At 38.9% G+C, this 16,645-nt stretch overlaps 2 protein-coding genes across 3 annotated transcripts; one reads left to right on the forward strand and one right to left on the reverse strand.

Moving 5' to 3' along the window:
* Positions 1-423: 423 nt before the first annotated feature.
* LOC109607132 (protein transport protein Sec24A) lies at positions 424-5,195 on the reverse strand. Its single transcript, XM_020023654.2, has 2 exons — positions 5,089-5,195; positions 424-4,537 (listed from the first exon to the last, which is right to left on the reverse strand). The coding sequence occupies exon 2, from the start codon at positions 4,524-4,526 to the stop codon at positions 1,245-1,247; it is 3,282 nt and encodes a 1,093-aa protein (XP_019879213.2). The 5' UTR covers positions 4,527-4,537; positions 5,089-5,195; the 3' UTR covers positions 424-1,244.
* A 1,585-nt stretch (positions 5,196-6,780) lies between these two features.
* On the forward strand, positions 6,781-16,558 carry LOC109598101 (protein mini spindles). Of its 2 annotated transcripts, XM_049970019.1 has the most exons (23): positions 6,781-7,058; positions 7,155-7,759; positions 7,813-7,967; positions 8,843-9,069; positions 9,128-9,322; positions 9,378-9,558; positions 9,614-9,892; positions 9,951-10,143; positions 10,194-10,813; positions 10,867-11,256; positions 11,323-11,502; positions 11,557-11,885; positions 11,956-12,447; positions 12,502-12,676; positions 12,727-12,881; positions 12,935-13,164; positions 13,309-13,524; positions 14,009-14,165; positions 14,483-14,659; positions 14,711-14,898; positions 14,958-15,294; positions 15,628-15,889; positions 15,945-16,558. In XM_049970019.1, the coding sequence occupies exons 2-23, from the start codon at positions 7,164-7,166 to the stop codon at positions 16,076-16,078; spliced, it is 5,868 nt and encodes a 1,955-aa protein (XP_049825976.1). In that variant the 5' UTR covers positions 6,781-7,058; positions 7,155-7,163; the 3' UTR covers positions 16,079-16,558. The 2 variants fall into 2 exon arrangements, with proteins under 2 accessions (XP_049825976.1, XP_049825977.1); XM_049970020.1 differs by lacking the exon at positions 13,309-13,524.
* Positions 16,559-16,645: the final 87 nt, after the last annotated feature.

A 16,645-nucleotide genomic window follows, 5' to 3' on the forward strand; every position in this document is an offset into this window, starting at 1 on the left:
TCTTTGAAATTGGCTACTCATACTATGTATTACATATCTACTTGTTTTATAATTTACACATTGATACAATCAAGGTTCGAGCACATTTATAAGTATTAGATTAAATATATTTTATTATTTAATTCAAAGATTTAATGTAATATTTTGTTGACGTGTTTGTCTTTAAAATTAATGAATTCAATGAACAAAGTTTAAAAACAACTTGTTTGTTGCAAAGCAAAACAAACCTGAAATAACAAAATTATTAAATAGGATTCATTAAAATTCAATTTGATCTTGCAAAAATCGATTGTTTCGACTTGTATGAATAATTTTTAACAAATATATTTGTTTTCAGTTATTGTAATTTTATTGCAAATGTTTTTGAATACATTTTGATAAGTAAATGTTTATGTACAATTTAAAAAATACTCAAATAATAAATAAAACTCAGATGTGTAACAATTTAATGTTCTGAAATATGTACAGAATAAAAAAAGAATCATGCTGTTGACTTAAACATTGATAATTATAATAAATAATTTTTTTAGGTAATATATACATGTTGTTTAATTTCATAATACATATGTTTGTAAATAGATTGAACCATCAATACCAAAGACTTGACTGAAATAATGTTACCGAATATGGAAAAGAATATTAAATTGATTGGCGAAATAATATGAATTGAAGCAAAATAATGCAAAAATATTGCTACCAATATATCACAAATAAAAAATATCAAATTGTAAAATACTATACATACATACTATAATAAAATATTTTAAATGCCGTTAAGTGTTATATAACTCGATTATGACTAGGCATTTAAGAAAAAAAGTAGTGTGACTATATAAATAAGATTAATAACAATTAAAATAAATATATTTAATAGTCTTTTTAATACACCTTATCACTAAATCTGATAAACATAATATACAAGTAAAATGACGAAAGAAGACTACTGGATTTCTATTGTAACCCAGTAAGAACAATCCATTTTAAGATTTCAATGGAAATGCAACGCAACAAAAAAAGGAAACTTACACAGAAATGCGTACAACATACATAACTCAATAAATCTAGTATTTATACCACTTTTATTATTGCTACTTATCATTTCTTAACAAAGAAAAACCAGTTCCTCTTTAAGCAACGTAATAACCGAATTTATACGCACTACTACTTTCAGAATCAATCAGAATCGGTTGAGCAATAATTTTGCATTAATTTATATCCAAAAAATGAAACTAACCAACGCAAAACTACTTCACTTGAGTTCTGAGATGTTGCAAGAACTCGTGGTAGGAGAGCGCCGTTTCCACCCTATCCTCGATGAGGCGTTCGAAGAACACCATCCTGTTCGGACTATTGTCTCTGATTATTTGAATCGTTGCCGCGTAGGGCTTGTCGTCATTTAAATAGTTGACGAAATTCACCAGTCTTTGATTGTTGACGTTGTTCAATGTGGGCAGCTCGTACATCTGATCCGATATGGAGTTGTAGTCGGGAACGCCGAGCACTTCGTTCAAGAACACCTTCGAAACGTTGGGACAAACCAGTATTATCATAAGCTCCCCGGCGTCCATGAGGAACGCCCCGGAGCTATCCAGACAACGGGCGGATAACTGCAACCGTGGGGGCATCGACACCGTCTCGTCCTCTGAGTTGACGATCACTTCTTGCGCTTCCAGGTTATGAATGGGGTACAAGTCGGGGTAAATCTGCTGCATCAAAACGTGCAGCGGTTTACTCTTCATGTCCATCATAGCCTTGACTCTGTCGTCTACACGTGTTGTGGTGCCGGTTCTGAACGCCAGATGTTTGAGAAGGGCGGAAATGTATAGCGGAAGGAGTCGCAAACCGGCAGGGGCGAACAGGCCTGATTGTCCGCTGCCCATGTTCAATGCGAACTTGTACGCGGACAATATATCGATGGCCACGTTGATGAAGGCTTCTCTGGCATCTGAAAGGTTGCTCTGCATAGACCTGTCCACGGCCATTTTACTCAACAGTCCCACTATGCACTGTTGATCTGCCGAATGGATGATGTCCTGTAGCGTGGAAGCAACTGGCAGGCACAACGTGTGCACCCGGATACGTCTCTCGCCTTTGCTGGACGTGTACAGAAGTGCTGCTTGGAAACACACCGTCTGCACATCCGAGAGACTCTCCTCAATCGAGACTTGCATACCGAAACCAGCATCCGGATTGATATTAGGCAGGGACAGCAAATCGGTGGAACGGACAAAGAAGTTTCCATGGAAGGTGTGTATGGCCAAGCCTCTGGTGCATCTGATCCTCATTACCGCCTCGAAACCGATCTTCCTTGTCAAGTATCGCCGGAAGCACTTCTCGAAACTGTCGCACTGTAACGTCCTCGTCGCCTTGAACAACGGGAAGTGATTGATGCATCCACCGCTGAACCTGCTTATGCCCGAAATTGTGGCGATGTCCACATACTGTGAGTTAACCACGAACAAGTCGACGGCTATTTGTTGGCCGCTGCACTCCAGAGCCAGGCGCTTGTAAAAATCATTGGCAGGATTCAAATGGGCTACCTCCACGGTAGTCCTGTGACTCGGATCTTCTCTGGCTGTCAAGGCACCTGGGCCAACGTTGGGCAACGCAGCCTGGAACACAGTGATTCTGCCGCCGGTCGGACTCATCATCTTGTAGGCGGCTTGTAGGGCAGCGCCCAGGCACGAGTTAGTGTCGTACGTATTGTTGTAACGTGTCGGCAATTGGCCCAATAAATCCGTCACCAATTCCGTACAATCCTTCAGGTTAACCAACAAATTATCCGGACACGGGAGGAACACGTCGTCTATGTCCAAGACGGTCATCTCGTGCGGTTGACTCAGTCCTTCTGCCAGAGAGAAGAAATGCAGTGCCGAATCGTACGCTATGAAACCAATTTGAGTACGGGCATCTCCGGGCAGATTCTTAAGCTCTTCCAATAAAATGTTACAGACGGATATCAAGTACCCGCTCTCAACGGCAAGTCTCGAAACATCCAACAGGAATAAATAGACGGCTGGCTGAGGTGGTCGTAACATATATTCAGCCGGTGCTATGTATTCGATCGTGCTCGCCTTTATTTCGGGCCGCCGCGACGGGTCGCCGTAAGTTTTACTAACCGGATCGTACTGGAACTCCTCGGGTAGCTCGTTGATGCGGTAGCACAAGTTACATTTCCACCGTTTGTTGTCGACGAAATAGACGAACGGATTGATGTACGTCCTGCACGTCCTGCATCTGACGATCACGTTGCATTGTATGACAGGCAGATGGTTCAAATCTTTGAACGGATGTATCAGCACGCCAAGCGGCAGTCGGGACTTTTGTAACAAGGAGTTGTTCTCCGGTATTTTGGTCATGGTGCACCTGAACACGTCCGGACTGCAGTTGGCCGCGTCCATCGACTCCCTGCCCAGATGCACTTTGGGCGGCTCCAGTTTGGTGGGTGGTAAGATGTTGGTTTGTTGCAGCAGATCGTAGTTTTCGGTGCCCCAGAATTTGCTGAATCCGGATTGCACTACGCTATTGTAGGGTTGTTGGAATTGTTGTGGTTGTTGTTGGAATTGTTGGGGTTGTTGTTGTTGCTGTTGCACAGGGTTCACCGAGAAAGGTGGTTGGGAAAATTGTTGATTCTGTTGCTGATACTGATATGAATTGGGTTGGTTTGGTTGTGGTTGTTGCATGGGAGGTTGTTGTTGCATGTTGGCGGCGGGATACCTGTTGTTGTGTAACGTGTTCCTAGTTTGGTTTAAAGGAGGATAATTTTGTGGCTGAACTGATTGAGTGGTGTTTGGAGGTGGAAACTGTCTGTTTGGTACGGGATTGTTGTTTGGCAATTGGGTCTGATTAGCACCGTTAATTGGACCGTGCGGCGCATTACTTTGTAACTGTTGTGGGGGCTGTTGCATAGTTATACTAGGAAATTTGTTTGGAAATTGTGGATAAGCCCCATTGGGAAACTGCCCAGGCACATTTTGTTGAGGGTATTGTTGCTGGTACATGTTCTGTGCCGGCGCCACGTTCGATTGAGCTTGAGGATAACCATACTGACTTTGACCACTAAACTGAGGGAAAGGAGCTGCAGAAACGGGAACTTGCTGGTTTGATGGACCGCCACTCAACGGTACGTTATCCAGGACGTCGCTCCTGGGCAATTTTGGCACTGCGTTGGTAGTGATGGGAGAGAACGCACCAGTTTGCACGAACGACGCCGGTTTTTGGGGCGGTGGCGCGTTAGGCGTCGACGTACTGAACTTGGGACTCACATTCGGCGTGCCCACGCTCAGCTGTCCCATTTTTTGCGTGGCCAACGTGAGGGGCGATCGGGACGGCGGCAATTGAGAGGCGGGTATGTTCGGCCTGGCGGGCGGCAACTGCGACGATGGTATCGTGCCGAGACGGGGCGCCGGTGACGAGCCCCTCGACGACGAATTCGACGAATGAACTCCGTTGAACTGGTACTGCGGTCGCATTTGCGGCGGAGCGCCGTTCGGTATATTATGTTCAGCCATGTTCTGTTGGGACATATCTACATCACCTGGAATTCAATAACAATTATACGCGTTAATTGATAAAAATTTTGTTTGTTCTAAACACAGTAATGTATTACAACATGGTACTTGGATTGTAATTGTCAAATGTACATGAACTATTTCAATGTATAATTAAGGATCAGTATAACATTGCTGTAATAATCTTGTACTCAATGCCAAATGATTATACACATATATTAATTAAAAATTGGGTTGTATGACTTGTTGAAATTTCTAATGAGGATGTGCAGTGATTAATGAATATATTTATATCTGCAAATCATTAAATTTAATGCAAAGAATGTCAAGGATTATCATTATCAAATTGTTGAATTTTAGGCACATTTAAACGTAAATTTAAACACAACTGAGAGTAAGCTGGATTTAAATTAAAGTTGACACGTTTATGCCCTTATAATTCTAATTAATTAACATTAGAATTCAACCTTTGAACTTATTTCTATTATTTTAAGTGCAATTTTTAATATGTATTGCACTAGAAACTATATTAATTTAACGAACGAATTCACTAATTAATTACAACTGCATTTCTTACCTTTTTATTAACACAATTTCACTATTAACTATGATGTTTGCACATTTTATTAGAATAAATTTCTTAAGAATAACTATGAATTGTCATTGTCAATCTTACGTGGCCGACGTCAGCGCCGCTCACAAAACTACTTTGTAATATTCATAGTCACCACCAAATTCCATAGATTTAACAAAATGTAGAACTAACAATGTACAAATACATATTTTTAAGCTGAAATCGACACATTATTAAGACGAATGTGGATTAAGAATATATAAAAACTTGTTGTTAATATTTTATAGAGTTAAAATTTTAGTAATTTCACAAAATGGAAATTAAATTCCAATAAATTTTTGTTTGCTTATGGACTATGTGGCATCGAATGGATGAGGTTGAATGTTGTCGACGCGAATAAAAGTGGGTCAGTGGCGCAGCATGTGGGTCAAACATTTCACAAAAACCGCCTGCGAATAAACTATTATTTATTAATGGGCTAATCAATAAATTCCGAAGTCGTTTTTTACGTAATTATGACGTTGTGATAAATATTACGTTTTGTACAATCCATATACGTATTAAATTATCAATTATTCATGATTTTTGTCATTTAAAATTAACTTTAATATTAATAAAATTAAATTTCCCTAATAACTGTTATTTATATTTTTATGAGAAATATTTAGTTCTAAACAACGTTATTTTTAATTTAAATTTATTATAACACATTTTAGCATTTTTTATATTATATTAAATTAATTCTTCAACTTAATATATTATTAATATGTTTATGTGATTACGTTTCTAGTGATTATACATAATACTTAATATTAAAAAAATATTAAGTAATATTATAAGGACTTATAATTATTTTGGTGAATTTATTTCACAATTAAATTTGTTATCTCAAATCATGGACATGTTTTAATTATTTTTTCATTTAATTTTAAAATAATATATTATAAATAATTAAGAAAATAATAATATTACAATGTAAAAAGACAGATAAATAAAAATAAATCTGTTACAATAATATTATAATAAAATGTTTGAATTTTTTATTTAAATAAAAATTTGTCTTTAATATTGTATATTTTTAATATAATTTGAATATCTATAGAAAGTGGTAACTAAGCAATAATTAAATAATTACTGGAATATTGGCGGTATATGTCAAATTTAAAAAAAAATGGCAAATATTGTGTGATTTGGTTGGACATTCCTCCTGGTTTAAAAACTTGGTACGTAAAAATTATTGAAAATTTATATTCAACGATTGAAAAGGTAATTTTATAGGCAACTAAATATCGATTTGGTAAACTTTTACCTGAACTTATTTCAGTAATAACAGTAAATAACTGTTAAATAGGCCGCCGTTAATATTTAAGTAACTTAATTATAATCATTTGACTTAGTCACAGTTCTTGTCGACTTTTGGTTAAATAAAAGTGATATATACCTATTACCTTACTGATATGAAGTATGAAATTATAATTAAATATATTTCAGCAGTTATAATAGAACATCTCAATCGAATAATAATCGATCTTATAGTTATTAATAGAAGACATTTTAAATATGAAAACAGTTTGTAAACAATTAACCTCGTTAGTAATTTCACCAACCGGCTGTTGGCCAGCCTGGACGTTGGCGGTTCTCATTGGCCGAAGTTGAAATCAATTTTACTAAAATTGTCAGAAAAAATTATCGATGAAGTGTGACACCGTCCGCAATGTTTATATTACCCGTATTACCGTAAATTCCACTCGTTTTCGTTAGTTATGTGATTCGTATATTTGAATTTCGACTTCATCAACGAGACGTGGTGGGGGTGATAATTTTAAAACAGACAGTTTAGAAGAACATTTCCAACTGACAGTTTTTGTTGTGTTTTTTATCATTATTTTTTCGAATTCCGCCAAGAATAAATCGGGGCACGGTCTGAGACGCGTCTAAATTAATAACAGTGTGTTCGTCTTGTTTGTTTGCTGGTGAGTTTGCAACATCTGTCTTGTACACACCATTTTTGGCTAATGATTCATAACCGACCAATCGTTCGATAATAAAATTGATCCCGTTCGTTTTAGTTTTGAGACATGGAGGACGACGAATATAAAAAACTGCCGGTCGAAGACAGATGCGTGCACAAATTATGGAAGGCCCGCGTAAACGGCTACGAGGATGTCACGAAGCTGTTCAGACAAATCGACGACGAAAAGTCACCGGAGTTCAGCAAGTATTTGGGACTGGTCAAGAAGTTCGTCGTCGACAGCAATGCCATGGGTCAGGAGAAGGGGCTGGAAGCCACACTGGCTTACGTAGAAAATTATGCCCTGGCTGGGAAGACTGTGTCTGAGGTGATGTCAGGAATTGTGACCAAGTGTATTGCAGCCCCCAAAACCAAGACCAGAGATCTAGCATTGCAAGTGACGCTTATGTATGTTGAGATTGAGAAACATGAGGCTGTGGTAGAAGAACTCACAAAAGGGATGGAGCAGAAAAATCCTAAAATAGTGGCAGCCTGCATTAACGCTTGCACCGTCGCCTTAAGGGAGTTTGGTTCTAAAATTATTAATGTCAAGCCTTTAATCAAGAAGATATCCACCCTGTTTGCAGACAGGGACAAATCAGTCAGAGATGAAGCCAGACAGATGGTTATAGAAATATACCGGTGGATTGGACCAGCCTTGAAGTAAGTACAGAGGAATTTGAATAGTTGGGCATTTCAGGAATTTGTATTTTTAGACCTCAGCTCACTAATTTACAACCAGTGCAACTGACAGAATTAGAAGCAGAATTTACTAAAATTGATGGACAAAAGGCTGTACCAACTAGATATATCAGGTCACAACAAAAACAACAGGCTAAAATTGCTGCTGAAGCTGAAGAAGTGGATGGAGGTAAGGATTTTGGACAAAAAATTATAAGTTGTTCATTAATATTTATATTATACTTTAAATATACTAATATTGTCCTACTGTTTTGTAATAATTACCAAAAAATCAATTATATTAATGGGTATAAATAGAAAGTGTCTATAACTTGAAACTGTAAATGGAAATTTAAGTAACTTTGAATTTATACTATAAATATATAAAAGATAAGTTCTATTATTCAAATTTAAAGATTTTTTGACCATGTCCTAATATTCTGACGTCTAAAATTATGCTTTAATATTTGTAATAAACTATAATTACCTGTCTAGATCAATATTTCACTTTGTATTGTTCTTTAGAAATTACTAAAATATTAATTACATCAGTGGGTAAAAATAGATGTGTTAGAGATATAATTTACATAATTTGAACCTGTTATGTGAAATTATATTAAAGAGATTTAGTTGTTACTAGAGAAATAATTTTGAAATTAGGTATTTGCGTAGTTTTAGAATAGTTATTAACTATAAACAACGCCTAAATTTGTCACTTACTAAATTTAAACATTTCTAAGAAGATTAAAATGATTTAACAATATAAAAAATATAATTATCAACTATTATTAAGTTCACTAGACAATATGTTATTTTATTTGTTTGATGTACCATGAAATGATTGAAAATTTATGAGCCTTAACGTATACATATATACAAATGCAAATAGCGCAAATTTAAGTAACTGTTCTGTATCGAAATAATCAGTATGCGACGCAGGCAAACAATATTATCTAAAAGTGAGTTTTATTATAACCATTATTCATAGTACACTTTCTGATAAGTGGATAGCAAAACATAATAACCCATAAAAATTATAAAACTAAAACATTTTATTTTGTTTAGGGGGAGACGAAGATGAGGATAACGAAGAAGTGGCGGTGGAAGTCGATCCGTACGACGTGGCCGACCCCGTCGACATTCTCTCGAAATTACCGAAAGACTTCTACGACAAACTCGAGGCGAAAAAATGGCAGGAACGCAAAGAAGCGGTTGAAACTTTAGAAAACCTAGTCAAAACGCCCAAACTTGAGAACGGCGACTATGGTGACTTAGTCCGAGCACTAAAAAAAGTAATTAGAGAATTATTTCAACGTGTTACACAGTTAATTTACACTTTTTTTCTTGTAGATTGTACAGAAGGACAGCAACGTTGTGGTGGTGGCGTTGGCGGGCAGATGCATAGCACTGCTGGCATCAGGTTTGAAGAAAAGGTTCCAGACATACTCAGGGGCGTGTGTGCCCGCCCTGTTGGAGAAATTCAAAGAGAAAAAACAGAACGTGGTGACCGCAATCAGGGACGCAATTGACGCCGTATATCTAACTGTATTATTACTAATTTTTATGTTTGATTTAAAATTAATGTGGTTTTTAATTGCAGACGAACTTAGAGGCGATCCTGGAGGACGTGCTAGAAGCTCTCGGCAATAAGAATCCCTCGGTCAAAGCAGAAACGTCCCTGTTCGTGGCACGAGCCTTTACGAAAACTCAGCCGACTGCCGTCAACAAAAAACTGTTAAAGGCCTTGACGACAACACTCACGAAAAACATCAACGAGTCTGGTATAAAAATTGTGGTAAAACGTAACGATTACATAATTGGTGGGTGTTATTTTAGATCCGGTTGTACGTGACGCAGCAGCTGAAGCGATAGGCACTTTAATGAAGCTGGTGGGTGAAAAGGCGATTGGTCCGTTCCTCGTGGAACTGGAAAAGGACAATTTGAAAATGACCAAGATCAAGGAGTGCTGTGACAAGGCCGTGATAACGGTGAAGACAGTCGGAGGCGGTGGCAAGAAGGAGAGGGCCGCCACGGCTCCAGCACGAGGAGAGCCGAAACCAGCCCCAGAACCGGTCAAGTCTGCACCACCTCGAGCTGCTGCCAAGAAACCACCCGGTATACAAAAGTAACATGGTGTTTTTTAACTTGCAAAATAATTTTGTTTTATTTATAGCCAAGAAAAAGGCAGAAATCTCATCCGGATCGGCGACAGTTACCCGGCCGAAAGGAACTAAACCAACGCCCAAAGTACAACCCGTTAAGCCCATAGAAAAAACACTTTCGGACGAAGAAGCTGAAGAAATCGCCAGTTCCATCATACCCCCTAATTTGGTGGCGGAATTGGCTGACACTAATTGGAAAACACGGTATGTACGATACAAAATGTAGAAACAATTAATTATAACATTCCTTGTAGTTTGGCAGCTGTAGAACGCGTGTCAAGTGACTTGCGTGATCTCGACGCCAAATCCGTGCCGACTCAAGCCGTCGTCAAAACTCTGTCGAAAAAACCAGGTTACAAAGATACCAATTTCCAAGTACTAAAGGCCAAACTGGATGTGGTGCGTTACTTGGCAGAAAACTGCCAGTTCAGTACCACCACAGCAGAATGTTGCCTAAACGACGTAGCCGAAAAGTTTGGCGATGCTAAAAATGGTGCCACAGTGGCGGAAGTAATGACGGCGATCGCCGAGGCCACCAGTTTAAGTTTCGTGTCTGAAGGTGTGATGAATTTCGTCTTCAGCCAGAAAAGTCCGAAGGTGATGCAGGAGGCGTTGATCTGGCTATCCGGGGCCATAAAGGAGTTCGGCTTCGCCAACCTGAACACCAAATTACTTATAGACAACAACAAAAAAGCACTGGCCTCAATAAATCCACAAGTGCGGCAAGCAAGCATCACACTTTTGGGCACTATGTACTTGTACATGGGTCCAAATTTAAACGTTTACTTCGACAACGAAAAGGCCAGTCTCAGGGATCAAATCAATGTGGAATTCGACAAATATGAGGGAGTGAGTCCACCCGCCCCAACCAGAGGTAACATCAAACCGTTCTATTGCGACAACATTTTAACACCTTTAATAATTCAGGTCTGAGCAAGTCATCAAGTTCCGGCACTATATGTGACGACGGCGACGATGCGCCTGTTGATGCAGCCGAACCGGAACCGGTGACCGTTCAGGATTTGCTACCTCGCGTCGACATCAGCTCTCAGATAACCGAAGCGTTGATTAACGAGCTGTCGGACAAGAATTGGAAGGTGCGCAACGAGGGTCTCACCAAAGTGGCGGCCATACTCCAAGAGGCCAAGTTCATTAAACCGAACATTGGTGATTTGGCGCCTGCCCTCGCTCATCGTCTTACCGACAGTAACATCAAAATTGCCCAAACAGCTATCAACATTTGCGAAGTCATCGCCAAGGCGATGGGTCCGCCTTGTAGACAGTATGTTAGGACTCTGTTTCCCGGATTTTTGCAAGGTATTGATATATATTCTCATTGGTGCTTAATTATGCAAAATGCATTAATTGATTAATATTGTTTAGCTCTTGGTGACAGTAAAAGTTGGATGAGAACGGCAGCTTTAGATGCCATTAACACCTTTGCCGAACAGTGCGGATACAAGGAATTCTTCGATGGTGAAATGATCGCTGATGCCCTTAAGTCTGGATCTCCGACTTTGAGGTCCGAGTTATGGACTTGGTTAGCCGATAAAATACCTAAAAGTATTAGTTCGAAATCCGCCCATCAATTTTTAATTTAACACCGTTGAATTTTAGTACCAGTAAAGTCGATACCGAAGGAGGAACTTATGGCGTGCATTCCGCACCTCTATAACAATTTGGAGGATAGGAACGCGGACGTTAGGAAGAACGCAACCGAAGCAATCCTCGGTATCATGATCCACGTGGGCTACGACACCATGGCCAAGCAAACGGAAAAATTAAAGCCCGGCTCCAAGATGGTGATTATGGCGGCGCTGGAAAAAGTGCGACCTAATTTGCCCGTGAAGCCTCTGCCCAAGAAACAGTCGCCTTCGGAGAAGGAGGACAAGGCTGTCAGGGGCACGAAACCGGTGGCGAACGCCAAGAACGCCGTCAAACCCAAGGTAACTTATTTCTCCTTGATGAGATGACATGACATGACATGACTGGCACACATAAATAAATGTGTTTTAGGGTCCTGCAACGCAAAAGGCGGCACCAGCGCCTGCTGCCAGTTCGAGAAAGAAAGAGGAGGATGTGGACACGTCCCCGCTTCTGGCATTAAACAATCTCAAGAATCAACGTTCATTAGATGAGTCCAAGCTTAAGGTTTTAAAATGGAACTTCACGCAACCCAGAGACGAGTTCGTGGAACTGCTCAAAGATCAAATGGCTGCAGCCAACGTGAATAAAACTTTAATGGCCAACATGTTCCATTCAGACTTCAGATATCACATTAAGGCGTTAGAATCGTTGAGTGAAGACTTGCCTAACAACAAGGAGGCGTTGCAGGCCAACTTGGATTTGATACTCAAATGGTTGACTTTGAGATTCTTCGATACGAATCCGTCGGTTTTGCTTAAAGGTCTGGAGTACTTACAGAGCGTGTTCAACGTTCTGATTGAAAACAAATATCACATGCAGGAGAACGAGGCGTCATCTTTTATTCCGTATTTGGTTCTTAAGGCAAGATGGTATACACTTTTGAGTTTTTAAATTTTAACGTTAATCGTGTTACAGATTGGAGATCCAAAGGATTCTGTTCGTAATGGTGTCAGGGCACTGTTCAAGCAGATTTGCAATATTTATCCAGTTCACAGATTATTTACTTACATAATGGAAGGCATCAAATCTAAAAATGCTCGTCAGAGAGCTGAATGTTTGGACGCCATGGGTTCCATCATTGAAACATACGGTAATTTATTACCTTTAGTCTACGAATTTGTATTAAATCATTGTTTATAGGTATCACGATTTGTGTTCCTTCGCCCGCCGCCTGTCTCAAGGAAGTGGCGAAGCAAATTTCAGACCGTGATAACTCTGTACGAAATGCCGCCTTAAACTGCGCCACCCAGGCCTATTTCATTGTCGGGGAAAAGGTGTTTAAGATGGTTGGAAACGTAAGTGTCAGTATTTTTTACTTATTTTCCTTTGTAACCCAGTATTGTTACAGATCTCCGAAAAAGACATGTCGTTGTTGGAAGAGAGGATCAAGAGATCACACAAGAAAATGTCGACCGTGGCCCCGAAGTTGAAGGCGGATCCGAATGCGACGGTTTCGATGCCGAAATCGCCCCCGCCTCCAGTACACGAGTCACCGGTCAGGAACGGCAACGACAGCGGCTCCAACGAACAAGACGAGGAAGTGGACGACGAGGACGAGGACAACATACCCGCCGTTACGTAAGTGTCGCCGCCTTCATTTTATTTATTGGGGTTTACTTGTGATTTTTACCGATTTACACAACCAGTGACTATGAAATGAATTCTATAAGCACCTAGGTCTTTATTTTGGTTAGTGATTTTTGTTTGTTTTTGTTCGCACAGATTGCCACCGCAAATCGCGGTCGAAACACAGCCGGAAGTGGTGAACGGACCGTTCCGTCTGGATCCGACCGTGATGCAGGAATTGGACACAATCACTGAGCAGATCAATCAAAAACGGAAGGACATCGAGAACAACATGAGAAAATTGCAAACGTTCAATCTCGATTTTCTCAACGAGGAGATCAAAGTGCCGTCGACAGATAACGATGTGGTCAAGTGAGTAAATTAACCGACAATCCTGGTTCACGGCATGGAAATTTTACGGATTCTAAAATTGGTGTTTCTGTAGCTCATTCGACGAATGAGAAGTTCACTCTGGTATGGTGCAGGATCTGAAACGTTCGAGAGAATTAATGCTGCATATACTGGATTTTGGCTGTGAGAGTATAAAAATATTTGGTTTTAACTTTATTTACATGTTTTTATTACATTATAAATATATGAATTTACCCAATAAATGAAGAGCAAGTTTGTACGTCTTCGGATTTATTTACAAGAACTCGGGACAATAGAAAGTAAACCATGAATGTTCAGTGAGTAATTAATTATTTAGGAATTTAAAATGTAGAATGCGCTACATAATCACTGGTTCTTGCGGTTTCGGGTAAAATTAGAAAGTTGCAAATAAACTATGTATTTCTAGTATATCTAAATTGATTCTAAACACTACTATTTATTATTTGTTTTTCTATTATTATAGAGTAACACCAATGTCGCCGCCAAAACCGATTGCGCCCAGCGTTTATGAAAAAACTTTAACGAAAAAATTCACTACCAGACCAAAATCAGAAATCGACGACGACATTGAAAAGTACATTAAACGAGTGAAGTCTGTGGACAGAGGCATCGCTGTAGAGGTAAATGAATTCATCAATTCATTTTACAATAATATCTGTTAAAAAAGTGTGATTACTTTAGGATTTTTAACCGTAATTAACTTTCCAGGTAGATTAGACTTTCTTGTTGAAGAAATGAATCTGAAGTTAATTTGTTGATACTTTCCAGGAGATTAGTGCCTTTTTTAGTCTTGTAACTTTCTTATTTTTTCACAATTTTTAATGAAATTTCTGTTTGTAAATGTAAAAATGTTTTGAAATTCATATAAATATTTCTTGTTTTTGAAAATCTGTTGAGAAACAAGTATGTAGAATGTACTGTATTCTTTTTGTTACAGGCAATCGAACATTTGAACGAAATTTTGCAAAGCAACAAAGGCGTCGCCGTCGGCGAATACGAAGACGACTTTATGAGCGCTGTTGCAACACAACTCAAACATCTGAGCAGTTTCGACCCTAGTACGGACGAGGAGGTCGTTAAAATGTACAGAGCGTTGCTGATGCTCATTGATGGGGTAATAATAAGCTCACTTCTTCAAGTCAAAATATTAAGTATCTTTTTCCAGTTCTACAAAAACAAAGGTTTCGGCAGCAAAGTAAGCGTGGCGGTGCTAATGGACTTACTGAATCAGATGATAAATTTGTTGGTGGAAGGCAAATTAGAGAAGTGCAACTCTGGCGACTCGTACGTACGCGTCGTCAACTCGCACTGCGTCAAAATCATCGACAAGTCGGACCACACCAAAATAATTTGGTAAGCACAACCCCCTTCATTAATTTGCCACTCTTAACAGTGAATTTATTTCGTTGCAGTGCTCTGATCCAGTTGCTGCAGGACTGCATCCGCAACGACATCGGGCTGCGACACACCGACCTCGTGATGAAGTCGATATGGCGCGTTTTGAAGCTTATGCCCGGCTGGAGCAATCAAATCGACTACGATTCGGTGCTGCTCGAAATCCACTTCTTCCTCAAGGAGTTCCCCACCACGTGGTGGAAGAGCAGGGAATCAGACACACCGCTGCGCACGATCAAAACGATCCTGCACGCTACGGTCAAGCAGCGAGGCGCCTCCATCTGTCTGCACATGTCCAAGATTCCGAACACCAAGGAGTCGGAACTGGAGGCCTACATCAACAAGCTGATTAAGGTGACTCGGCGATCTTTGTAATTTTTGATAAATGCGTTTTGTGACATTTTTAAATAAATTATTAAACGGTGATGTTAATTTAATAGGATTATTGAAATTTGCCAGGAAATTGTCTGGCAAAATTATTTCTAACCTGATTTCTTTTTATGCGTCAATGTAACCATGGAAATAGGATCAAGACGGCAATAAAGCGAAGAATTGAAATGGAATATTAGAAATAAAATTTCACGTTACGTAATTAATTCACAAATAGACATTTTCAAAACGCATTTCCTGGTAAAAGCCCCACGAATGTTTGACGAAATGTGATAAGAATTTAAATGTTGTTTTCAGATGATGAAAACGGACGAGAACAAGCCGGTGGTTCCGCTGACGCGTGCCTATCACAACATGCTTACGGAGATTTTCCAAAAGATCGGCAAGCAGGACGAGACTAAGGACGGAATAACGTTACTGTACGATTTTATGCAACAGCATCCAGAGGCCGATATCGATCCGTATTTGAAGAAAACGAACAAATTTTTCCAGGATTATATCAAGACGGGGCTGAAGGATATCGAGGACGAAAGGAAAACGGCCAAAGCGCAAATTGTTGGTATGTATTTTTTGTTTGACGTCTTAATTGACATTTACTGATATTTTTTTATTAGAAAAAGCTTCTGGAACTTCTTCGGCTCCAACGCAGGCGAAATCGGAGCTGGCGACTAAAGATATTGACTATTATATGAACCGGCTGTCATTTTGGAAGAACAGATATAGTGACGTAAAAGTCCCACACGAGTAAACCATTTGTCGGATTATTTTATTGATGGTTTTTTCGTTATTTTATTTAGCCGAAACGGTTGACTTAATTATAGGATTTGTACGATATTGAAAATTGGACTATGATTGTGATAAAACCGTTTATAGTTGCGCTAGGCCTTAAACCTCTACAGTATTTCTCTTTGTATGTAATATCAACTACTCGTGAAGCATCAGATTATTTTTAGATATAGATCCAGTCCAAATTTGTTAGGTGTATATTACATATAAATTGATATAATATGAACCTAGAGTATGTGTTTTCTAGCATGTATATACTATTAATTGCTCTCTGGTAGATTAATAGGTGAACGTTTTTACCCCATTTACTCCTATCATACGTATGTTGTGATATATACAACAGTAATGTTCGATTTTTCATTATTTATTATTTTATTTATATTTTTACACGTCACGTTATATTAAGCGTTTCTCTCATTAAACTAATTTGTTTTACTTACTATTTGTTAGGTTTTAATATCAAGTACATATATTTTTTACTGTTAATTGTAGTTAACTATTGATTAAATATATATTCACTATAAAAATG

This window comes from Aethina tumida, chromosome 7, assembly GCF_024364675.1.
Source record: "Aethina tumida isolate Nest 87 chromosome 7, icAetTumi1.1, whole genome shotgun sequence".
NCBI classification, from domain to species: Eukaryota; Metazoa; Arthropoda; class Insecta; order Coleoptera; family Nitidulidae; genus Aethina; species Aethina tumida.

Excerpts from the sequence above, each read along its gene's own strand:
- LOC109607132 (XM_020023654.2), bottom strand. The coding sequence starts at position 4,526 with ATGTCCCAACAGAACATGGCTGAACATAATATACCGAACGGCGCTCCG.
- LOC109598101 (XM_049970019.1), top strand. The coding sequence starts at position 7,164 with ATGGAGGACGACGAATATAAAAAACTGCCGGTCGAAGACAGATGCGTG. Across the intron at positions 9,070-9,127 it reads TAGTCCGAGCACTAAAAAAA|ATTGTACAGAAGGACAGCAA; the intron begins GTAATTAGAGAA and ends TTTTTCTTGTAG. Across the intron at positions 10,144-10,193 it reads GACACTAATTGGAAAACACG|TTTGGCAGCTGTAGAACGCG; the intron begins GTATGTACGATA and ends CATTCCTTGTAG.